This window comes from Microcaecilia unicolor, chromosome 1 (assembly GCF_901765095.1).
Source record: "Microcaecilia unicolor chromosome 1, aMicUni1.1, whole genome shotgun sequence".
In the NCBI taxonomy this organism is placed as follows: domain Eukaryota; kingdom Metazoa; phylum Chordata; class Amphibia; order Gymnophiona; family Siphonopidae; genus Microcaecilia; species Microcaecilia unicolor.
In genome coordinates, this window is record NC_044031.1 from 471,238,589 (window position 1) to 471,264,889 (window position 26,301).

Below are 26,301 nucleotides of genomic sequence, written 5' to 3' on the forward strand. Positions count from 1 at the left end.
ACCCCCTTCCTGTCTAGATTTCCTGAGCAAACACTCCCATCCTCAATGGTAAAACAAAATGATCAAAAAAATTTCAGTACCAGAATATATTTATAATTTAGTGCTTGATATACTGTAAGTGATCCCTGAGATGACTATGTGGTTTACAATTTCTATTACAAGTACTTTTGTACTGTCCCTAATGGGCTCACAATCTAAGTTATTTATTGTACCTGGGGCAATGGAGGGCTAAGTAACTTGCCCAGGGTCACATAGAACTGCAGTGGGAACTGAACCTGGTTCCCCAGGTCTGCAACCTACTGCAATAACCATTAGGCCACTCCTCCCCTCCAGGAACTCTGTCCATTTGTTCCAGCATTGATGGGGAAGTGAAAAGGAGTGAAGTCCTTGAACCCTGAACCACCTAAAATTATAGGGCCAATGGATTTACATCTGCAACAGTGAGTACTGATTGTTCTTCACTAGTTTCACTTTGATTGGGTGATCGAACTCCACCTCCTTAGCCGACTGGATCGAGAGTGTCTCAGTCTTCATTCGGAGAGCTGAGATCCCCTTTATGAGGGACTAGTTCCGGTAATGTTTTACCTGCTCCTGCCTCAGTTTAGATTTCTGGTACCTCTTGCGTTTGCGAAATCTGATGAAAAATCTGACTTTGATTTTACCTTAAAAGACATTACATAAGTATTGCCAAATTGGGACAGACCAAATGTCCATCAAGCCCAGCATCCTGTTTCCAACAGTGGCCAATCCAGGTCACAAATACCTGGCAAGATCCCAGAAAACTCAATACATTTTATGATGCTTATTCCAGAAATAAGCAGTGGATTTTCCCCAAGTCAATTTAATAATGGTCTATGGACTTTTCCTTTAGGAAGCTGTCCAGACCCTTTTTAAACCCTGCTAAGCTAGCTAACTGCCTTTACCGTATTCTCTGGCAACGAATTCCAGAGTTTAATTACACGTTGAGTGAAGAAAAATTCTCTCCGATTCGTATTAAATTTACTACTTTGTATCTTCATTGCATGCCCCCTAGTCCTAGTATTTTTGGAAAGAGTAAACAAATGATTCACATCTACCGTTCCACTCCACTCATTTTATAGACCGCTATCATATCTCCCCTCAGCAGTCTTTTCTCCAAGCTGAAGAGCCCTAGACGCTTCAGCCTTTCCTCATAGGAAAGTCGTCCCATCCTCTTTATCATTTTCGTCACCCTTCTCTGTACCTTTTCTTATTGGTATTGCATTACTTAGAATGGAGAAGTCATTACGAGAACTTGGATAAGTTCTCAATTTTTCAACTGAAGCTTCTCAAAAGTTGACTGAGCAAGATAGTTGACTTAATGCACTGGAAAAACAGGTTTATAAATGTGATTCACAGTTTAAGGAGACTCCATCAGCTGTAGCCATAGTGGCTAAGGATAACCTATTGCTCCTTATGCAACTGGAATCTATGGAAATTTTAAACAGGATACAAAATTTGAGATTTTTCAACTTCCTGAAGACCCATTTCCTTTCTCCTACAGAACTTCTAAAGATGTATTTTAAAGATACCCTGCAATTAGTAGATTTTGATATTTCTAATGGGATTAAGCTTACTATTTACCTAGAAGTACTAAGGAGACTAGGGAGGAGGGGGGATGGATGTTTTGAATGCATCCGATAGTCTTGATTCATCTCATTTCCCAGAGTCCTTACATGATGTTATAAGTATGCTAACCTTGTTAGTCTCTTCACAAAATAAAGACCAGAAGTTTTTGGTTATGAAGGCTTATTTTCCTAAGAAATAATTGTTGTTCTGTGGTCAGGTTATTCTGTTATTTCCTCATGTCTATTGTGTTACGCAGTTAAGAGAGAAATCTTACTTACAACTTAAATCCAAAGTAATTGCAATTGGAGTTACCTTTTTTTTTTCCTTAAGTGTGCGTGGAAATATTTAGCTGAGTATAAGAGTAACCAGTATATCTTTTTAGACCTCCTACAGTTAGAATCTTAATGTTAAGGAAGTAGTTCTTTTTTGTTATGTGGACTGGCTAGGATAGTTAAAAAGTTCTAAATAATTATTCTGCTTACATTTGATATTTGTGTTTTCTTTTTCTTGGTTAATGTGTTATTCTCCTTAATTGTGTGTGTGTTGGGGGGGGGGGGGAGGTTCCCCATGATATCGGCTGGATTTTTTTTTACTTATTTGTAATATTGTTTGAATTGCATTCTGTAATGTTCTTTTATTTTCTTGTGTAATTATATTAAAATCTTATTTTTAAAAAAATCACAGAATACATTTCAATGATAGTCTGAAAGATAAGAGTAGGGGTGAGGGGAAGAAGTTGATAGGTGATCAGAAAGTGACAAGCAGTAGAATCTGATTTGAGTTGTATTGAATTAAGAAGTCCAGATGTTTATTCACTCCTCCCTCATCCATTCCAAACTATCTGAAGATTTTAACTTCAAAAACTTATATTTGAGTGGTAGCCAGCATAAAGCAGCAGTCAAACTCCAACAGAGTGGCACAATCAGATTTGCAAGCAAGTGGAACAATCAGAAAAAAGAAACCATAGTTAAAGGCCAGTCAATGAGAAGAGGGAAATCAGATGTTTCGGACAACTACTTAACTAGTTTTGGTGACTGATAGTAAGTAATGAAGTAGGTCTAAATGCTTAAATGTAAGGATCAATGAACACAATACTATATCAGTGGGGGTGAGGTAGCCCAGGACTTGGAACCTGGACATGCTGAGGTCAGTTACAAAAGGCTGTGGTAGGAACAGGGCTGAGAGGTTGATTAAACAGTGACATCAGACTGTGGCAAGGGTTCTCAAGTCAGTCCTCAGCTGCCAGGACTTCAAGAAACACACAATGAATGCACGAGACAGATATGCTTACAAGCAGAATAGCTTGGTGTGTCCCAAGGACTGGGTTGAGAACCTCTAGACTATGGGGTAAGCTGGGTTGGTACCAGCAGGCAACTACTCAGAAACCAACTTGACTCAGTCAGTAGGTTTGTGGTGGCCAGATAATATTCATTTTTATTAATTAGGATTAACTACCTTTTGCCTGGTACCGACATCAAGCTCACCGGTCTATAATTCTCCACACCACCTCTGGAACCTTTTTTAAAAATCAGCGTTATATTTATTTATTGCATTTGTATCCCACATTTTCCCACCTTTTTGCGGGTTCAGTGTGGCTTACAATACGTTATGAAAGATGGAAATACAGTTTGTTACAACTCGGTTATGGATTACATTGTGAGGAGTTATGCGAGACAAAGTCAAGTATCATTAAGGAATATAACAATGGAAAGATCATTGAAACATTGGAAAGGAAACAACGGGAAACTAAAAGGGGCAATATATAATGACAGGAAAGCATCTGGTATACATTTTCTGTAAGTAAAGGTATGAGTGTGGTGAGATTACGGGGGATGAGAATTCAGAGTGGCTGTAATGTTGCATTATTGAACATATTGGCCACCCTGCAATCTTCTGGTACCATGCTTCATTTTAAAGGTAAATTATTACTAGCAATAGTTCTGCAAGTTCATTTTTCAATTCTATCAGTACTCTGGGATTAATATCATACGGTCCAGGCAATTTGATATTCTTCAGTTTGTCAAATAGCACCATTACATCTTCCAGGTTTATAGAGATTTGATTCAGTTTCTCTGACTCGTCTGCTTTGAATACCATTTCTGGAACAGGTATCTCTCCCAAATCTTCCTCAGTTAAAACTGAAGCAAAGAATTAATTTAATCTCTCTGCTATGGCTTTGTCTTCCCCGAGTGTCCCTTTTACCCCTCGGTCATCTAGTGGTCCAACTGATTATTTTGCCAGCTTCTTGCTATCAAGTTTTTATTATGTGTTTTTGCCTCCAGCGCAATCTCTTTTTCAAAGTCCCTCTTTGCCTTCCTTATCAGTGTTTTGCATTTGATTCGCCATTCCTTATGCTGTTTCTTACTATTTTCAATCTGATCCTTCTTCCATTTTCTGAAGGAATTTCTTTTAGCTCTTTGGGTGATGGGAAGGGGTCAGCGACCACTGGGGGAGTAAGGAGGGGTCATTCCTTTATTCCTCCAGTGGTCATCTGGTCAGTTGGGGCACTTTTTTGTAGCTTAGTCATTATTAAAACAGGTCTAGCTCAAAACACTTTAGTTTTTTGTCATGGACGTTTTCGTTTTGTTCCATTATGGCTGAAAAATGTCCAGGTCTTAAAACCCAAATCCCACCGTTAACACACACTCCCAACATGACCCCTTGAGATATGGATGCACTGCATAGAAAGACATCTGGAAAATGGGTTTTGAAAACACCAATTTGGATGTTTTGGTGAGAAAAACATCCAAATGATGCTTTATGCCAATTTTTAGACTTTCTCCTTTTTAAAAATGCGCCCCATAGTATCAAAAGTATCAGCACAGTAGATCAATCATATAATACCAATATGACAAATAAGTATTATCACATGTGGATGTCATCATCCGATGGAGCCTGGTGCGGACACTGGCTAGCGTATTGATGTTTCAAGAAAATTCTAGCAACGTCCCACCACGCATGTGCCTTTCCACTCGGATCACTCAGTCAGGTAATGTAGCTAAAGGAAAACAACTCTTAGGGGAGGTGGGAGGGTATGTGAGAATACATAGTAACATAGTGACGGCAGAAAAAGACCTGTAAGGTCCATCCAGTCTGCCCAACAAGATAAACTCCTATGTGATACTTTATATGTATACCTGACCTTGATTTGTATCTGCCATTTTCAGGGCACAGACCGTAGAAGTCTGCCCACCACTAGCCCCGCCTCCCATCCACCGGTGCTGCCACCCAATCTTTGCTAAGCTTCTGAGGATCAATTTCTTCTGAACAGGATTTCCTTTATGTTTATCCCCCGCATTTTTGAATTCCGTTACCGCTTTCATCTCCACCACCTCCCTTGGGAGGGCATTCCAAGTATCCACCACTCTGTCCATGAAAAAATACTTCCTGACATTTTTCTTGAGTTTGCCACCCTTCAACCTCATTTCACGTCCTCTAGTTCTACCGCCTTCCAGTCTCCAGAAAAGGTTTGTTTGCGAATTAATACCTTTCAAATATTTGAACGTCTATCATATCACCCCTGTTTCTCCTTTCCTCCAGGGTATACATGTTCACATCAGTAAGTCTCTCCTCATACGTCTTGTAACGCAAATCCCAAACCATTTTTGTAGCTTTTCTTTGCACCGCTCCAATTCTTTTTACATCCTTAGCAAGATACAGCCTCCAAAACTGAACACAATACTCCAGGTGGGCCCTCACCAATGACTTGTACAGGGGTATCAACACCTCCTTTCTTCTGCTGGTCACACCTCTCTCTATACAGCCTAGCAACCTTCTGGCTACGGCTACCACTTTGTCACACTGTTTCGTCGCCTTCAGATCCTCAGATACTATCACCCCAAGATCCCTCTCCTTGCCTGAACATAGACTCTCACCGCCTTACACATACGTCTCCAGTGGATTTCTACTCCTTCAGTGCATCATTTTGCATTTCTTCGCATTGAATTTTAATTGCCAAACATTAGACCATTCTTCTAGCTTCTGCAGATCCTTTTTCATGTTTTCCACTCCTTCCGGGGTGTCCACTCTGTTACAAATCTTGGTATCTTTCGCAAAAAGGCAAACTTTACCTTCTAACCCTTCAGCAATGTCATTCACAAATATATTGAATAGAATCAGCCCTAGCACCGATCCCTGAGGCACTCCACTACTCACCTTTCCCTCATCTGAGTGAACTCCATTAACCACCACCCTCTGGCGTCTGTCTGTCAACCAGTTCACCATGTCAGGTCCTATCTTCAGCCTGTCAAGTTTATTCAAGAGCCTCGTGGGGAATCATGTCGAAAGCTTTGCTAAATCTAAGTAGATTACATCTATAGCACGTCCTTGATTCAATTCTCCGGTCACCCAGTCAAAGAAGTCAATGAGATTCGTTTGGCACGATTTACCTTTGGTAAAACCTTTTCCTCCTATTTGTTTTAATAAGTATTGCCATGTAATTTCATTGACTGTTCCCTGGTCGTTGTACTTTTTGAAAGAATGGAAAAAAAATCGATTCACTTCTACCCATTCTACATCACTCAGGATTTTGTAGACCTCTATCATATCCTCCCCTCCCCCAAGCCATCTCTTTTCCAAGATGAAGGATAACCTCTTTAGCCTTTCCATCCCCTTATATCATTTGGGTCACTCTTCTTTGAACCTTTTCTAATTTTTGAGATACAGTGACCAGAATTGAAAGCAATACTCAAGTCGAGGTCACACCATGGAGTGATACCGAGGCATTATAATATTCTTGGTCTTATTTTGTATCCCTTTCCTAATAATTCCTAGGATCCTGTTTGCTATGTTGGCCACCGCCACACACTGGATAGAAGATTTCAACACTGTCTACAATGACACCTAGATCTTTTTCTTGAGTGCTGACTGCTAAGGTGAACCCTAGCATCATGTCAATAGATCAGCATTTGAGGAGCCAAAACGTCTCTCCTGCTGGACCCAATGCAACCTCTGTGTGCTCAACTGCATTTTCAAAAAGAAAAAACAGGAATTAGGGTCATGGGTAGAGGCCCAAGGCACCCGATGCACTCAGCGTGCGGGTCCGTCACCAAAATCACCCAATTATATTGGGCACACCTCTCAAAGTCATTGGGGGGGGGGGGGGGGGGGGACACCAAAAAAAGAATCGTGGCCAAATTGAATTTCTCAGTTTTGGACTACAAAAAAGGGGCAGAGCCCAAATCGAGGTCAATGCTCAGGCCTAAGCAGGCCTATGGAGCCACAAAAAAAAAAAAAAAAAAAAAAAGACAAAAAATGGAAGGGTAGAAAAAAAAATAAAGATAAAAATGAAGAAATGAGGGGGGAAAATACCCACATGGGAAGGCACTGCAAATGCAGAGAAAAAAAAAAGCTCTAAGGGGAGCCCACAAAGACGCATCCTCCCTACTCCATGGAAAAACTGAGGGACCTGCACTCGCAAAACGAGACAGGAAAACAGCTGCACATATGTGGTGAGGCACTGGTAGAATTTTCTTGAAATATCTATATACACTAGCCAGCATTCACATGACGTCACCCACATGTGATAACACAACTGGCCTGTTTGTCCTCGGAGAACTTAATTTTACAACACAAGTATCATTTATTTGTATTGGTTCAATAAATTCTACCACATCCTACTACTACTACTTATCATTTCTATAGCGCTACTGTACATACGCAGCGCTGTACACTTCAACATGAAGAGAGAGTCCCTGCTCGACAGAGCTTACACGCTAATTAGGACAAACAAAAGATAAGGGAATATTAAAGTGAGGATGATAAAATAAGGGTTCTGAACAAGTGAACAAGGGTTAGGAGTTAAAAGCAGCATCAAAAAGGCGGGCTTTTGGCTTAGATTTGAAGACGGTCGGAGATGGAGCTTGACGTACCGGCTCAGGAAGTCTATTCCAGGCATATGCTGCAGCAAGATAAAAGGAACGAAGTCTGGAGTTAGCAGTGGAGGAGAAGGGTGCAGATAAGAGAGATTTACCCAGTAAACTGAGTTCCCGGGGAGGAATGTAGGGAGAGATGAGAGTGGACAGGTACTGAAGAGCTGCAGAGTGAATGCACTTATAGGTCAATAAGAGGAGTTTGAACTGTATGCGGAATCGGATAGTAAGCCAGTGAAGTGACTTGAGGAGCGGGCTAATATGAGCATAACGACACTGGCGGAATATTAGTCGTGCAGCAGAATTTTGAACAGACTGAAGAGAGAGATGGCTAAGTGGGAGACCTGTGAGAAGCAAGTTGCAATAGTCTAAGCGAGAGGTGATAAGAGTATGGATGAGGGTTCTGGTAGTGTGCTCAGAAAGGAAAGGGCGAATTTTGCTGATATTATAGAGAAAGAAACGACAGGTTTTAGCAGTCTGTTGAATATGTGCAGAGAAGGAGAGGGAGGAGCCGAAGATGACCCCAAGGTTACGAGCTGATGAGACAGGAAGGATGAGAGTGTTATCCACAGAAATAGAGAATGGGGGAGGAGGAGAGGTTGGTTTAGGGGGAAAGATAAGAAGCTCAGCCAAAACAAATCCACATTTTCCTGGAACCACCATGTGTATTAGCATTTAACTCTTTAGTGTCCAATGCTGCCATCAATCTGTTCCCATATGGCTTATTACAGGAACATTGGACACTAAAGGGTTAATTGCCCTAAACAAAATGGAAACCAGAAAAAAAAAAACAGAACAGGTCAATGCCTCTTAATTCTTAATATTGGCCAGACTGCTTCAATAAAAGTAAAATGTATTATAGCTAATAGCAATATCTGTATCAGATACCACCACGTGCATCGAAGGCCCTACTCTATCTGAGCAACTCACTCTGCCAACAGTACATAAGGATTGGGGCGGAGGGGGAGTGGGGAGAGACGGCTACATCTTCCTTTCCCTGGGTTTTCTTTTTAGATAAAGAAAAGAAAGAATGGCAGCTCAGGACATTAATAGAATAATGAGTCAACACCCTTGATGGATCGCAAGTGCTAGTCCCACTTTGATCATAAGGCACTGAACAAAAGACAGGAGAGGGACAGAGATTTGATGAAGCAAGTTCGTTTCTTCCATCATGATGAAGTGAGTTGCAATCTCGAGAGTAAAACGGACAAAAAGAATAGCTAAAAACAATAGGGTCTGCAAAGCTCTTCTTTGCCAACTAGCTCTTAATGTCTTCTTGGAGAAAAAAAAAGCAGACAGAGCAAGGAATATGGGATTTTGATTAATAAAGTGATACCACATGGCAAGAAAACCAATGAAGAAAAAAAACTGCTTTAGACACTATTCATAAAGAAAAACTGAACCACTAAGCATTTCCTCATGCTCATTTCCTCTGTTATTAAAGATACAGTGCCCATCAAGCAAATATCACAGTACATACAAGTTTAAGCAAAATGTAATATTTCAATATGGAAAAAAAATCAATCCTTTATGCAAAAGCGCAGCTCTGTATTCCTTACTGCACAGGATCACACACACACACACACCTAGTAAAAAGTGACCAACAAATGCCAGGATTTGCATTGATGTGTGTTTTCTAAAACACTTGGGATACTAAAAAAAGAGATCATGTTAACATGTCATTTTATGGTATATTGCAGAAGCTGAAGTTTGAATTCAAAAGAAGATTGAGATTTTGCAACCTGGGCTTGATGGACCTTTGGTCTGTCCCAGTATGGCAATACTTATGTACTTATGTAACCTGCTAAAAGCCGAATTGTTTACATTGGTTTATGGGTAGCACTTGATGCTTTTTCTATTTAAGAGAAAATAGTACTTTTAAGGTATCATCCATTGCCTTTATTGTATGTTTGTTTTATTTTTATGAATGTATTGTTTAATGCTTCTAGAGATCAGTTTTTTTTTGTTTTGCTTTAAACTGGATAAGCAGTCTAAAGATTGTATAAATAAATAAAGCAAGTTGGCTATTTTTTTTTTTTTTTGTTACATTTGTATCCCACATTTTCCCACGTATTTGCAGGCTCAATGTGGCTTACATAGTACTGTAAAGGCGTTCGCCAATTCCAGTATGAACAAATACAGTAATGTTGTGGTAGAATAAGGTTCATGTGTACAGACACATTAGGGAATCGTAGAGAGGCAAAGTTGCTCAGGGTGTGTGCGTTTTAATGCCCATCTGGCAGTCACCGCAATGTTATACATTTGTCATTCAAATCCATTTCAGTATTATTTCTCACCACCACCACTAAAAAACAAAAACAAAGGTTGTTATTGAGAAAATGTGTTTGCATCTGAAATGGAATGTATCTGAAAATGGATAATGAGAGGAAGTTAGAAGGGCGACCATCAACAACATACTTACCCAGGCAAAGTGGCCTAACTGAAAATTGTTCAAATGTAGATATACTCACAGGTAGCATTACATATGCACTTTTAGTTGTAAGAAAGAGGCATTTCGTTGGGCATGTTAGGTAAGGTGAGAACACAGCGATTTCCAGAAGTATGCACATTGCTTAACCCCATCACCACCCTCATACAAACAGAAGACACTTAAATACGCATATTTGCTAGTTGTATGGACATTTTTCAAAGACAAATTACATGAAGTATGCACACTAAACTTCCTTAGTTCGTTGCAATTACGCAGGCTGTTTGAAACTTTCTCCCTAAAAGTGCACTATAGCATTCCACACTGTAAAATGGCTGGAACAAGTCATACTGTGGTTTTAAATGGACTCAAATGTGGTTTAGATATTCACTGTTAAAGTTAAATGATGGTGCAGCTATAAACGCAGCCATCAACACTGACCAAGAAGCCATTAAGCTGCTGAAGTCTGCAGTGAATATAAAAACTTTCACAACTGAAATTTCACATTCTAGAGACAAGATCTCTTCACATCAAACATCAAAGCCCACTATGACTCCCCCCCCCCCCCCCCACACGCCCTATTAAAGTACCTCAGAGAGGAAAACATTCCAGTTTTTTCTCCAAGACCTAAAAGCAAGCATTCCAAGGCCAAACCTACATCCAGGACACTTATACAAAGCCATGCTTTTCAAGTCAAAGCAGTGCACCCACTCTACATCGATCTGCACGTGAAACTTGGCGTAAAATGTATTATAATGCAAATTTTAAAACACATCTTCACGTAGATAATTCTCATTCACTACAGTGACGACTGGAACGAAATACACCCACTGTAATATGTTATAGTGTTCTGCATTCTGGTTTTGTTCTGCACTCTGGTTTTCTTGTAATTCTTGTGCTTTCATACAAACTCATTCTTTTAGACAAAAAAACTGTTTCATTTAGTTCACTCTCTTCAAAAGGTAACAAAAATGTCTACTACACTGCTGATGCACTGGGCAATATCTGAAAGCACATTTAAAAAAACAGGTAAAAAAAAACCTTCTACAAAATTATTTCATGTACAATTCTTGTAGCTGATGTATAACCTTTTGCTCAGATTCAGAAAACAAAAATATGAGTATATGATTTCTTCACGACCGCTTACCATACAGAATTCTAAATGACATATATATCAAAATGCATTAATAAAACAAAGTCTGCCTCTTCTGTGTAGCCCTCAACAGATCAGGAAATACACGAATCTTAGCCCCCATAAACAAATCATGTCAATGACTTAATCATCTCCAATGAGAACTGTAAAAACACTGTTAAATCTAATAATTGAAGAGGCAGGACTTTTTGGTTTCTAAACCATGGGTCCTGGCCCTTGGCACAAGCTTTTTCCTTACATTTCCTCGTCTGTGTGTTGTACATTTGTGGGGTAATTTTTCTATGTTCTTTGACCCCATACGGCTCAGTGACTTTTCTAAGGGCTAGAGAAAGTACTCCCCGTGATAGCACATCCTCTCAGATTTAGGGCACACTGTATGACTGGCTGCAGTTAACACTGTGGTCCTCCTGAATTTATAGTAGGCAAAAGAGGGGCATTTTCGAAAGAAACATCCAAGTTGGAATTTGGACGTCTTTGTAAAACATCCAAATTCAGAGGCGCGGAAAAGGTCATTTTCAAAAAAAAGATAGACGTCCATCTTTGTGTTCGAAAATATTATGGACGTCCATGGATTTGAACGTCTTTGATTTTCGGCCATTTTCGAAACCAAAAACATCCAAGTCTAAAACATCCAAATTCAAGCCATTTGGACGTGGGAGGAGCCAGCATTTGTAGTACACTGGTCCCCCTGACATGCCAGGACAGCAATCGGGCACCCTAGAGGGCACTGCAGTAGACTTCATAAAATACTCCCAGGTACACAGCTCCCTTACCTTGTGTGTTGAGCCCTCCCAAAACTCCCTCAAAACCCACTACCCCCAACTGTACACCACTACCATAGCCCTTACGGGTGAAGGGGGGCACCTATATGTGGGTACAGTGAGTTTCTGGTGGGTTTTGGAGGGCACGCCATTTCCTCCACAAACATAACAGGTGGGGGGGGGGGGGCTGAGTCCGCCTGTCTGATATGCACTGCACCCACTAAAACTGCTCCAGGGACCTGCATGCGCTGTCATGAACCTGAGTATGACATCTGAGGCTGTCATAGAGGCTGGCACGACATATTTTTAAAGATTTATTTTGAGGGTGGGAGGGGGTTAGTGACCACTGGGGGAGTAACAGGAGGTCATATGGTCAATTCGGGCACCTTTTTGTGCCTTAGTCGTAATAAAAACACGTCTGGGTGAAAACGTCCAAGTGTTTGTCAGGGACGTTCTTGTTTTTTTTGATTATGGGTCAAGGATGTCCAAGTGTTAAGCACTCCCAAGTCCCGCCTTCGCTACGCTTCCGACATGCCCCTTGAACTTTGTCCGTCCTTGCGACAACTGCAGGTGGAACGTCCAAAATTGGGTTTCAATTATACCGATTTGGACGTCTCTGGGAGAAGGACGTCCATCTTCCGATATATGTCGAAAGATGGACGTCCTTCTCTTTCGAAAATGAGCCCAATAGTTATAACTGAAACGCGTCTTAACGGAAACCCACATTTGATAACTATGTCTCTAATTTAGAGAATGTGTGTGTAAGTTTTTGGCCCACACAAACCATGCCCATATTACACCCCCTTGAAATCTTGCGTCACAGTAATCTCAATGTGTAAATAGTGGCTTTCTGAAATTGCCAGTTGTGTGTAGTCAGTCTACATGTGAAGAAACCACTATTGAAACATGGAAATGCTTTTTAAAACTGGCCTCCTCCAAAGGCTTTATTCCACAAAAAGTTGGGAGGTATGCAAATATGCATGGGACTAAGTCCCTTTTACTAAGCCGCTGTAAAAAGTGGTTTGCGCTAGTTTTGGCGAACGTGCTGAGCCACTTTTTACCATGACGGGAAAAAAAGCCTTTTTTTTTTCTTTTTTAAATGAGGCAGTAAAATTAGTGTGCAGCTATTTACTGCCTGAACCCTTACTGCCACCTATTTAGTAGACAGTAAGGGCTAATGCACTAGCCTCACAGTAATTGGGCAATGCACAGCAATGTGGCCGCACTGCTGATTACTGCTGGAGGTTTATGATTCCCTCCATTTATTTGGGTTTTTTAATGAATTTTATAATTCTATTTATAGCATTAAACCAGGATTTCCTTTTTGTAATAAATCCTTACATTTTATTCTAAACTTTTCAATGCCTTGGATTATATGGTACAGTTAGGCCTCATACAAATTTTCTTTCAGCCATATTATGTTCTATTCTTAACACATAGAATGAAATTATTAAATATAAAATCTGAGCAGCCACCCCCTCCCACACTGATATAAGAGGATATTACTTCAAAAGCGACACACAAAAGTTTTTATCAGGTGCCAAATAAAACTTCAGTTGCAAAATTTGTCAAAATATATCTGTTTCAAATAACTCAACTTTCTTAGAATAATGATTTTCATGATGCCCCAACACAGTTGTAATACAATTTAAAAATCAGTACCATGTTGTAAATCTTTTCGTGAATGCCCTCCTCCAAATATTCACATTGATATAAAAGCAGACATGACAAAAAAAGTGGAATCAGAAATAGAACAGAGAAATAAGCCACAAAGTGATAAGTATTGTTTACCTGTCAGCTGACATTGATTAATCTTGTGTTCCGTGATATCGCTTAGTGACTCAAACACCTGGAGGCAGCTGTCACAGCTGTGCACAGCTTCTTCCTCTAGCTCGTCCCCCTCTTCCTGCCTTTTCTTGCAATCTGTCGCTTCTCCATCTTCTGTCTTATCATCTAGTTTAGAATTTGGATCTGAAAGAAGATCAAGAGTGTGACCTTGGTGGCTTCTACAACAGAGCCATAAAAAATAAATAAAATCCAATTGTCTCATTAGTAGTAGTGAAAAAAATATTCTTTATAAATGTGTGCAGCATCCAGGTAAAAAAGCAGAGGGTTATACCCTTCCCAACCTGAAGAGTAACATGGGATATAAGGAATATGTACCACTACTATGTGCTATTTCCTTTCAATAGTTGCCATGAGTGATCCTTTTTAAGCATGTTGAATAATATTGGGAATAAGATATTCTCTACATTGGCACATCACCAGAAGGTATACAACTAGCTTCAAATGCACAATGAGCGAATTAAAATTTACATTTCAGTTGTCTAATAAGGCATTAAGGGGTCTTTTTACTAAGCTTCATTGACAGTAAAGTAGAAAAAAAAATGAGTACCATGCGCTCAGATGTCCTGCAGTATTATCTGCAATCTGTGTGCACTAACTGCAGGCTAACTTTTTTTTTTTTTTTGAGGGGGCCTTTCAGGTGCAGAGAGTGGGCACTAACCAGTTAGCAAATCTACGTTATCACATGCTCACTGATTAGTTTACAGATAACACAGGTGTCCTTACCACCCACAAAATAGGTAGCGGTAAAGTGCTCCCAAGGTAATTTTGAAAATTAACACTTTAGCACATGGCCATTAATGGAAATGAATATCAAAAAATACAAACCTAGGAATTTAACCACCACAAATAACCTTCACGAAAGAATTCAAACTATATTAAAAAAAAGTTTAAGTGCAACTACAAAATTAATATAAATACAAGATTACAGTATACCAAATGAACATCTATTAAATCCACCATCCCACATTACATAAAAAGTGCATTAAGCATTACCCCTTTTTTATTTATGTATTTATTTTTGTTACATTTGTACCCCGCACTTTCCCACTCATGGCAGGCTCAATGCAGCTTACATGGGGCAATGGAGGGTTAAGTGACTTGCCTAGAGTCACAAGGAGCTGCCTGTACCTGAAGTGGGAATCGAACTCAGGTCCTCAGGACCAAAGTCCACCACCCTAACCACTAGGCCACTCATATAATACACATGTTAAATAACTCTTAAAAGCTGAAGAGTTCTTCTATGATGAACCTTCACCTGGTTTTGCAAATACACCAAAGCCAATCATTCAGTCCATTGAGGTAATCCAATCTTCACACATGGAAGTCCATAAAGTTACTCTTCAGTCATTCTTATTAAATTTTTAGCACATTCTCAATTTATGGCGTGTGTTTCAGCTCTGAAAATATCTCCGATCTTAAAAGCATTCTCCAGCCCGACACAAATTTGTGTTTCGCCACAAGGGCGTCATCAGGAACTGTCAACCAAACGACAATCAATCATTATTTATAGCGAGACATAGCCGAAGACTCTCCAAACCTTCCTTTCCTCTGTCCGATTCAGAAAAAATACTAGCGCTTTGATGCCATTATATGGTAACTGTATTTGCAAAACCAGGTGAGGGTTAATCAAGGTTCACCATGGAAGAACTCTTCAGCTTTTATGAGTTATTTAACATGTGTATTATATATAGTACTTTTTATGTAACGTGGGATGGTGGATTTAATAAATCTTCAATTCGTATACTGCAATCTTGTATTTATATCTGTTAATTTTGTAGTTGCACTTAAAGTTTCTTTTTATATAGTTTATATTAATGGAAATGGCAAATTGGGGTTTTTTACCACAGTAAAAATGGCCTTAGCATGTGTGAAAGTCTCGCACAGAGCAGTAAGGCGTATTTTTACCCAGCTTAATAAAAGGACCCCCAAGTCAAGCAACCAATAGGCTACTGAAATTACTGTATTTGGTAGCGAAAGGGTGTGTGAAAGGAAGGAATAAGCGTCTTACAGCATTTTTTGACCTCCAAATATCAAGTGTGTTCATACTAGCATTGCTATACAAAATTGCCCTTTGATGTTCAGTTTCCAAATTCATCCCTCCCAACTTGCTGACAGGGTCTTTAAAAATATATCTATATTTATGCTGTGATTTAAAAAAAAAAAACCACCATACTGCAACTATATCCTTTTCCTTTCTTTGTATAAGAAAGGGATAGCTTAAGTCAAATACATGCTCCAAGGTTACATATAAAAACAAAAGCTGAAGCTCTTTTTTTTTTTTTTTTTACTTAAAGCTCATTTTTAAAGATTGTGTGTCACCAATGGACATCAAAATATAAGTATGACATAAGTAGACAATTTGATTGTGACTTTCACTCCTCTTCAGGTCAATTTGATTATGACTTTCATTCCTCTTTATCCAAAAGGACTTTTCATGAAAAGTCTATCTGTATTCAAATACAGTAGTTTATTACATAATGTAAGAGATTCCATGATCTAAAATTAGGCAACTTTCAAAACAATGTAACTATTTGTAAGAGTCCATGGGTATTGTTTATCCACAAAATTTACATCAACTTTCAAACTTCCCTTTGAAAATTGGTTCAAAAAACAAATCTGTAGTCTGTAGAGGTATCTTTCCATAAAATTCAACCCTATCCCTGGGAATGCTTCCCACTGTGTTGGTATAACTACATATGTATTGACTACATGCGCACAATAGTGGGAAATTTTCAAAAAAATGAAACATTTTTGCATGGATAGTCCTTTGAAAGTTGCCATCTTAAAAATCTACTTGAGTTACATAATGGATTAAGAGGGGAAGGTATCAAGCTGCATTAGAGCAATAACCCACATTATTTTCCTTTTAATGTGGCAAAGGGCACACTTTTTGAATCTTGGTTCCACCTCCTGAAGCAGGTTCATGAAACAAGTGGCCCTTGTCGAGGTCTTGGACAGCAAGAATATGTTTATGTGTTACAGCACTGGAAGAGCTCTCTCTTATGCACCGGAGCAATGGTCGTTTCGACAATCTGGTATGTGGACAGGATGCCTCTTCGGTCAAGCTAAGTATATGTGGAACTGTATCTTGATATAGTTTGTGAATTACCAGTGATGTTTATTGGGACTAATGGGGATTTGATGTGGACATTTTTGTTTTTTTGATGACTAAAACAGAATGTGCGAGTTTTGGCTATTTTTCTCCATTTTTTGGGGAGTTTTTTGGTTGCTCTCTTTTTTTTCTGGAGTTTGATGATTTATTGAGTCCAATGATAATATCTGGGAATTCCTTTGGGAAAACGGACACATTTGGTCAGAACAATACTCTGTGAGCTTTGAGGTCTTACTTATTTAACTTTTGAGATGTATGTAGCCCCCCCCCCCCCCCCCCCCCCCCCATAGTCTGTGTTAGCCATTTTGTTGGCAAACGACATGTTTTATGCTTTTGAGGGTATTTTGACAGTTTGCAAGCAGCATTTACCATGGTAGTCAGCAACCCGCAGTACCATGATGCTGCATGTTGGCAACTCCCATGATAATTCAAGATGCAGTAAAAGCTCGCTTACTGCTTGCTTTGCTCACAGCCTTCAAGTGAAAGTTTATCTATAAAGGGAGAATAATGAACTTGACAATTAGAAGAAAAAGGATGCAGAAGATTTATATGAGCAAAAATCTTCTTCAGAGACAGGGAAGTGGAAGAAATAGAGAGCAAGAATTGCAGTTGCAGGGTGGTAGACTTTAAAGTAACATTAGAAAAGACTTTCATGGAAAGAGTGGTAGATGCCTGAAATGCCATCCTGATACAGGTATCGGGGGCAAAAACGGTGACATTCAAAAACATGTGGGATAAATACAGCAGATCTCCATTTAGAAAGGTGAGGGGTAGGAAATCAAAACACTTTAAGCAATGCCTGCATAGAGCAGTGAGTACAACTCTAGTTGCCTTGTTGGGCAGACTGGATGGACCATAAAGGTCTTGAACTGCCATCATTTACTAAGTTACTATTAAAGCCCAATTTACATCATGATTGTATGAGAGCACAAATGAGGAAAGAGCTTTTCAACCCAGTTAAAGAAAAAGTAGCAAAGGTGCATGAATTTCTTTCCTTGACAGAATGGAAGCCTGCAAGGTACATAAAGATTTAAAACTGTATTTTGTATACGCCTACAGTTCTGCATACAGAGGATATAAAAATAAACAAACATGCATTGATTATGGGCCACAAGAAGGTTTGTAAGGAATACTGACTGTGCATGGAGGGGGGAACAGAAGATGGAATAGTTAATTACAAGATTGTAATTGTTTTGTTTCCTGTAAGAATCAAAGCACAATGAGTTACATGATCTTTCGGCCAAGTTCTTAATTAACAGGAATGACTAACTAGAACTGCACATCCCTCCGCAGTAGGGATGTGCAGTTGGTTCATTAGTGCTCCTTTAAACAAAATTTAACTTACTACCATTGACGCTTATATGCTCTGCTTTGAAATTGTATTCTTTGTGTTTCTGTTAAAGTTTTCCCAATCTCTAGCTACACTTCCCACTTCACCTTTGGATTTTCTGGTTTGTATCACTCCTCATGCTTTTTGGCCTTGTTACCGCCCAGATAGATGCTTAGTCCAGCTGTGCTGCTGCTCCTCCTCCCCTCCCCCTGAGCTCCCCCCCCCCCCCCCCCCAAGTGCCATGTGAGCATTGTTAATGTGTGCTCTCTTCGACATAAATCCTCCCTGGTAACTGATCTTAGTACAAACAGGTAAGCCGTTGGTATTTGCAGTGACAAACTTGGTTGAAGAACAGGGATTCTTTCTACCTTACACAATGAGCTTCTCTGAATTATTCTTGCTTTTCGAGTATCAGTCGTGGTGGCAGGGTGGCACAGTTTGTTTCACCTCTCAGCTTCAGAGATGTTTCATCTCTCAGCTCGACTCTTTGCTAATGCATCTTGATCTTCCATCCCCTCCCTTGTCTTCTGTATGTTGACCCTCCATCCTCTGTTTTTTGAGGAACTTGGTTCTCATTTGGCTGACTTTGCTCTTCATGCTGGCCTCTTCTCTTACTGGGCAATCTTAATATTCACTTTGACTGCCCAAAATCCTGATTGCAGCGTGACTGCCTATGTTTGTTCCATGAGCTTGATTTCGAGATTTTCCCCTCCTCTCCCACACACCGTGCTGGGCGTTGCCTGGACGTTACAGCCACTCGTGATCTCAATATCCTTCCAGGTTCTTTTTACAGAACCCTGTCCTGGTCTGATCATTACTTAATCATATTCAACTGTTATAGTTTCTCTGCACTGTCCTGTGCCCCTCCTGAGCCCCATCAACACCAGAATTTTAGTACTTTACAGCAGTATATTTTCTTGGAGCAGTTTCGTTCTATCCTGCCCTCCCTCTCTGCCCTTTCCCTTGAGGAAATTAGAAAGTCATGGGATAGGAGGTAATGCCCTATTGTGGATTAAAAACTGGTTAAAAAGACAGAACAGAGAGAGTAGGGTTAAATGGTCAGTATTCTCAATGGATAAGGGTAGATAGTGGGGTTCCCCAGGGGTCTGTGCTGGGACCACTGCTTATAAATGATCTAGAGATGGGAATAACTAGTGAAGTATTACAATTTGCTGATGACACAAAGTAATTCAAAGTTCTTAAATTGCAAGAGGATTTTACGAAAGTGGGAGACTGGGCATCCAAATGGCATTTGACATTTAATGTGAACAAGTGCAAAATGATGCATATGGGAAAGAGGAACCCCAAACTATAGGCATGTGATGTAAGATTCCACATTAGAAGTCATCACCCAGGAAAAGGTTCTAGGTGTCACCGTTGATGATACATGTTGAAACTCTCTGCTCAGTGGTTGCTAAGAAAGCAAGTAGAACCTTTGGAATATTAGGAAAGGAATGGAAAACAAAAATGAGAATGTTATAATACCTTTGTATCGCTCCATAGTGCAACTGCACCTCAAATACTATGTGCCATTCTGATCACTGCATCGCAAAAAAATAGTGGAATTGGAAAAAGTACAGAGAAGAGTGATGAAAGTGGAAAAGGGGATGGGATGACTTCCCTTTGAGGAAAGGTTAAAGCAATAGGGTTCTTCAGCTTAGAGAAGAGACAGCCGAGAGGAGATATGATAGAGGTCTATAAAGTACAGTGTGACTCACTTGTTTACTCTTTCCAAAAATACTAGGATTAGGGGGCATGCAATGAAGCTTCTAAGTAGTAAATTTAAAACAAACCATAGAAAATATTTCTTCACTCAATATGTAATTAAACAATGGAATTTGCTGCCATAGAGTGTGGTAAAAGCAGTTAGCTTAGCAGGGTTTAAAAATGTTTGGATAATTTCCTAAAAGAAAAAGTCCATAAACCATTATTAGGATGGACTTGGGAAAAATCCACTGCTTGTTTTTAGGATAAGCAGCATAAAATCTGCTGGGGTTTTTCTGTTTGTTTTTCTGGGATCTTGCCAAGTATTGTGACCTGGATTGGGTACTGTTGACAACAGGATATTGGGCTTGATGGACTTTCAGTCTGTCCCAGTATGGCAACGCTTATGTTCATTCACTTCACATGTTTCTGCTGTTCTTGATCATCTTGTGCCTTTTTGAGTCTTGTCTCAGTTAGCTTAGGCCTAGGGTTACAATATGGCTCCAGAAAAAGGAGGACGGATTAAGCCAGCTGGGTTTTACTTCCATGGCTTTCAATGGAAAGCCATGGAAGTAAAACCTGGCTGGCTCAATCCGTCCTCCTTTTTCTGGAGCCATATGGTAACCCTACTTAGGCCTCAACCCTGGTACACTCCTGCCCTCCTTTTAGGCAGAAGCTTCAAAGGGCAGGGACTGACCAAGATGGCTTCAAGGTCAGACGTGCTATGCCGAGCTCCAGGAGATTTTGTTGTTCTTTTTTTTATTATTTTATTTATTAAATTTTCAAATTTTACAAGCTTAAAACGGAAAAAAACAGATTACACAGTAGCAGGTAATAAGGTAAAATTATGTATAATCATACCTGATAATTTTCTTTCCATTAATCATAGCTGATCAATCCATAGACTGGTGGGTTGTGTCCATCTACCAGCAGGTGGAGATAGAGAGCAAACTTTTGCCTCCCTATATGTGGTCATGTGCTGCCGGAAACTCCTCAGTATGTCGATATCAAAGCTCCATCCGCAGGACTCAGCACTTAGAGAATTACACCCACGAAGGGACACTCTGCCCAGCTCACCACCGCCGAAACGGGGGAGGGGAATTAACCCAGCTCATCCCCACACAAGTGGGGGAGGGGAATCCGTCCAGCTCATCCCCGCGGAGCGGGGGAGGGACACCACACCCGCCGATGCGGGGGGATCTGGCTTATCCTGCAACCGCAACCGCGGGAGGAGCTGACTGACCCTAACACCGCCGAAGCGGGAGGGGTACAAAGCTGCCCTACAGCCGCACGAAGCGGGAGGGAGTGCCGGCAGAATTTATGTCTCAATCCAGCCTCGTAAAACGGAGGGGAGAGGAATGCAGCAGCTCACTGTAACACAAAGTCGTCTCAACTCTTGAAGAATCCAAGTGAAAGAAGAACTTGAACACGAAGTCCTCCTGAAGTAACTGAAGGCTAAACTTGAACCTAAAATTCAACCAGAATATAAACAGTACAGATATCTGGGAGGGGCTATGGATTGATCAGCTATGATTAATGGAAAGAAAATTATCAGGTATGATTATACATAATTTTACCTTCCATATCATCAAGCTGATCAATCCATAGACTGGTGGGATGTACCGAAGCAGTACTCACCCAGGGCGGGACATAGAAATCCCTGACCTCAACACTGAAGCTCCAAACCGGGCCTCCGCCCGTGCAGCCACAGTCAAACGGTAATGCTTGGAGAATGTATGAGCCGAAGCCCACGTTGCCGCCTTGCATATCTCTTCCAAGGAGACGGATCCGGCCTCTGCCATCGAGGCCGCCTGAGCTCTCGTGGAGTGAGCCTTCAGCTGGATAGGCGGCACCTTCCCCGCGGCCACATAAGCCGCTGCAATGGCTTCCTGGACCCATCTTGCCACTGTAGGCTTAGCAGCCTGCAGACCCTTACGAGGACCTGCAAACAGGACAAACAGATGATCCGATTTCCGGAAATCATTGGTCACTTCCAAGTATCTGATGATGACTCGTCTCACATCCAGATATTCAAGAGCGGAGTACTCCTCTGGGTAGTCCTCCCTACGAAAGGAAGGGAGACAGAGCTGCTGATTCACATGGAAGCGAGAACCAATCTTGGGCAGGAAGGAAGGCACTGTGCGAATAGTCACTCCTGCCTCAGTGCACTGCAGAAAAGGCTCTCGACATGAGAGCGCCTGGAGCTCGGAAACTCTTCTGTCTGAAGTGATAGCCACCAAAAAGACTGCTTTCAACGTCAGGTCTTTCAGAGATGCCCTCGACAAGGGTTCCAAAGGCGGCTTCTGCAATGCTCTTAGCACCAGGTTGAGATTCCACGCAGGCACCACTGAGTGCAGAGGAGGGCGCAGGTGATTAACTCCCTTGAGAAAGCGCACCACATCTGGCTGCGAAGCCAGGGAAGCACCCTTCAGGCGGCCCCTGAAGCAAGCCAGAGCCGCTACCTGGACTTTAAGGGAACTGAGCGACAGGCCTTTCTCCAGACCTTCTTGCAGGAACGCCAACACTGAAGAAATTGGAGCAGTGAAGGGAGAAAGTGAGCCTGCTTCACACCATGCTGCAAAGATACGCCAAACCCTGGCGTAAGCAGTAGAAGTAGAGCGCTTCCTCGCTCTCAGCATAGTGGCGATGACCTTGTCTGAGAAGCCCTTCTTCCTCAGACGCTGCCGCTCAATAGCCAGGCCGTAAGACCAAAGGGAGAGGGATCCTCCATCACCACGGGACCCTGATGTAACAGGCCCTGCTCCACTGACAGCCGCAGAGGATCGTCGACTGAGAGCCTGAACAAGTCCGCATACCAGGGACGTCTGGGCCAATCCGGACCCACCAGGATTACCCTGCCGGGATGCTTTGCCACCCGGTCTAGCACCCTGCCCAACATGGGCCAGGGCGGGAACACATAGAGGAGCTCTTGTGTCGGCCACTGTTGGAGAAGAGCATCTACTCCCAGGGATCGAGGGTCCCGTCCTCTGCTGAAAAAGCGCGGCACTTGGCCATTGGCCGATGACGCCATCAGATCTAGGCTCGGCTGGCCCCAGCGCTTCGTGATGTCCAAGAACGCCTGAGCAGATAGTTGCCACTCTCCGGGCTCCAAGGTATGGCGACTGAGAAAGTCCGCCTTGACATTCATGACTCCGGCAATGTGGGCCGCTGAAAGCTGCTCCAGGTTCGCTTCCGCCCACTGGCAAAGACTCATAGCCTCCTTGGCTAGAGGGGCGCTCTGGTACCTCCCTGGCGGTTGATATAGGCCACAGCCGTGGCATTGTCCGACAGGACCCGTACAGGCTTCAACACGAGTACCGGGATGAACTCCAATAACACCAAGCGAATGGCTCTGAGTTCCAGGAGGTTGATAGACCACTTGCCTCTGCAGGAGACTAGAGCCCCTGCGCTGTCCTTCCCAAGCAGTGGGCTCCCCAGCCCATCAAATAGGCGTCTGTCGTGACGACAATCCACTCCGGGGTCACCAGAGGCAATCCTGCAGACAACTTGTCTGTCTGCGTCCACCAGCTCAGCGCCTTGCGCACTGCTGGGTCCACGGGAAGGCGCACAGCATAATCCTCCGACATCGGAGTCCAGCGTAGCAGCAGAGATAGCTGTAGTGGTCTCATATGAGCCCTGGCCCAGGGCACTACTTCCATCGCGGCCGTCATAGAGCCCAACAGCTGCACGTAGTCCCAAGCCCGAATAGGAGAGGCTACTAGGAACTAGTCCACCTGAGCCTGAAGCTTGACAATCCGATTGTCTGGCAGGAACACTCTGCCCACTTGGGTGTCGAATCGAACTCCCAGATACACCAGGGACTGAGTCGGGCGCAGCTGGCTCTTCTTCCAGTTGATGATCCATCCCAGGGAGCTCAAAAGAGCAACTACCCGGTCCATAGCTTTGCCGCACTCTGCATAAGAGGGGGCTCGGATCAACCAGTCGTCCAGATAAGGATGGACTTGTACTCCTTCCTTTAGCAGGAAGGCCGCTATGACCCCCATTACTTTGGAAAAGGTCCGCGGAGCAGTAGCCAACCCGAAAGGGAGGGCTCTGAACTGGAAGTGTCGTCTCAGGACTGTAAAACGCAGAAAGCGTTGGAGAGGAGGCCAGATGGGAATATGCAGGTACGCTTCCTTGATGTCCAAGGAAGCCAAGAACTCTCCTGCCTTCACTGCCGCTATAACAGAGCGGAGAGTCTCCATGCGAAAGTGCCTCACTTTCCAGGCCCGATTGACCCCTTTGAGGTCGAGGATAGACCGGACAGAACCTCCTTTCTTTGGAACCACAAAGTAAATGGAGTAACGTCCCTTGCCAATCTGATTTTTTGGCACCGGAACGACCGCACCCAGGCGGATCAGGTTGTCCAAGGTCTGCTGCACTACCACAGCTTGACCGGAGACTTGCAGGGAGAGAGTACAAACCCGTCTCTTAAGGGTTGGCAGAACTCTAGCTTGTAGCCGTCTCTGATGACTTCCAGCACCCACGCGTCTGAAGTTATAGTGGTCCACTCGCCCAGAAACGAGGACAGCCGTCCTCCAATCTGCACTGGGGCGTGGACCAAGGCCCCATCATTGGGTACGAGACCCTGGGGGAGGACCGGAGGGAGCACCTCCGGGACGGCGGTCTCTGCGAAAGGAATGCTGCTTGGGGGAGAAATTCCTCTTGAAGGAAGAGGGGGCAGAGGAACCCGACTTGCCCGGGCGGTATGGAGGTATCGGGACGAGTACTAACCCGAGCCCTGACCTCTGGTAATTTCTTGCCCTTACACGTGCCGAGATCGGTCACGATTTTGTCCAGCTCGACCCCAAAGAGCAGCTTGCCTTTAAAAGGCAATCTAGCCAGGCGGGATTTAGAGGCGTGGTCAGCAGACCAATGTTTCAGCCAAAGCCACCGCCGCGCAGAGACTGTCTGAGCCATGCCTTTAGCTGAGGCTCTCCAGACATCATACAGCAAGTCTGCCAAATAGGCTAAGCCCGATTCCAGGGCCGGCCAATCAGCCCTCAAGGAATGATCCGAGGGGGAAGCCCGCTGCACCATAGTCCGGCACGCCCTGGCCACATAGGAGCCGCAAACTGAGGCCTGCAAACTTAAAGCAGCTGCCTCCAAGGACGACCTTAAGGCCGCCTCCAATCTTCTGTCTTGGGCGTCCTTTAGGGCCGTGCCACCTTCCACCGGCAACGCCGTTTTCTTAGTCACCGCAGTGATTAAAGAATCCACGGTAGGCCACAGATAGGCCTCACGTTCACTCACAGCCAAAGGATAGAGGCGGGACATAGCCCTAGCCACTTTAAGGCTCGTTTCCGGGACATCCCATTGAGCCGCAATTAAGGTGTGCATGGCATCATGCACGTGGAAGGTTCTAGGCGGGCGCTTCGTCCCCAGCATAATGGCAGAGCCAACAGGGGCTGAGGGAGAGACGTCCTCCGGAGAGGAAATCTTCAAAGTGTCCATGGCCTGTAACAACAGGTTGGGCAAATCCTCTGGGCTAAAAAGCCGCGCTGCAGAGGGGTCATCCGCTCCATCCGAGCGGGGATCTATCTCCTCCAAGGAATCCGCAAAGGATCGTTGGGAGACCTCAGACACGCTGCCCTCATCTACATCGGAGGAGACAAAAGTCCTCCAAGGCCTGGAAATCAACCCGAGGGCGTTAACCTCTGGGAACCTCAACCTCTTTATCAGAAGAGGGAGCAGGGGCAGCGTTTTGCATGAGGAAAGCCTGATGCAGCAGCAAAACAAACTCGGGGGAGAAACCCCCCAGACTGTGCACTTCCGCAGCCTGGGCAACAGCCCTAGAAGCACTCTCAACCGGCGCTCGAATAGCGGGGGAGAGACATGCTGCGCATCCAAAATGGCGTCCGGCGCGAAACTCCGTGAAGGAGCCGCGCGGGAAGAACGGCGCTTAACTTTAGCCGCTTTTGTGCCGTCGCCCAAATTAAGGGCGTTCATGGCATTAATGTCTCCAACCTCAAGGGCGGCCCCGAAGAAGCTGTCCGAGCCGCGTGGCCGGCCAAGATGGCGGAGGCGAGGAGCGGGGGATGGGCGTTTATGGCGGGAAAAAACCGCCACGCCGGAGGAACGACCGGGACATTCATCGGTCACTAAACTATCACCCATCAAGGGCGAATCAGGTTGTAAAACCCCCGCATCCCCTCTAGAAGCGCTCCAGCGATCCGGGGAGCGACCCTTTGCGCCCTCGCCCTCCGACGCCATTGCCACGAGGAGAAGAATCGGGGAACCCCCTGCCCGCTATAAAAAGGTAAAATTACCTGCTTGCCGCTCCGAGCTGTAACGAACTGGTGTCCCAGTGAGTAGCTGCAATGAACGTTTAAAGAAACGTCGAATTAAACGCCTTTAAAGACGTTTAAAAATATTTTTTTTTTTTTTTTTAAACGGAGCCAGCGGGAGGGGGGAGAAAAGGAGGGACCTGGCACCACCAGGTTTGCACTTGCTCAAAAGAGCCCTCAACCCCAGGCCTCAACAAAACCTAAGGATTAGGCTTGGAGGC

General features: G+C 43.1%; 1 protein-coding gene across 1 annotated transcript in view; it reads right to left on the reverse strand.

The window, feature by feature from the left end:
• The window catches only part of ZNF521 (zinc finger protein 521), a 765,169-nt gene that overhangs the window by 684,208 nt on the left and 54,660 nt on the right, over positions 1-26,301 (reverse strand). Inside the window, 1 exon segment of the mRNA XM_030213661.1 lies at positions 13,591-13,770. Coding sequence (XP_030069521.1) covers positions 13,591-13,770 — 180 coding nt within the window.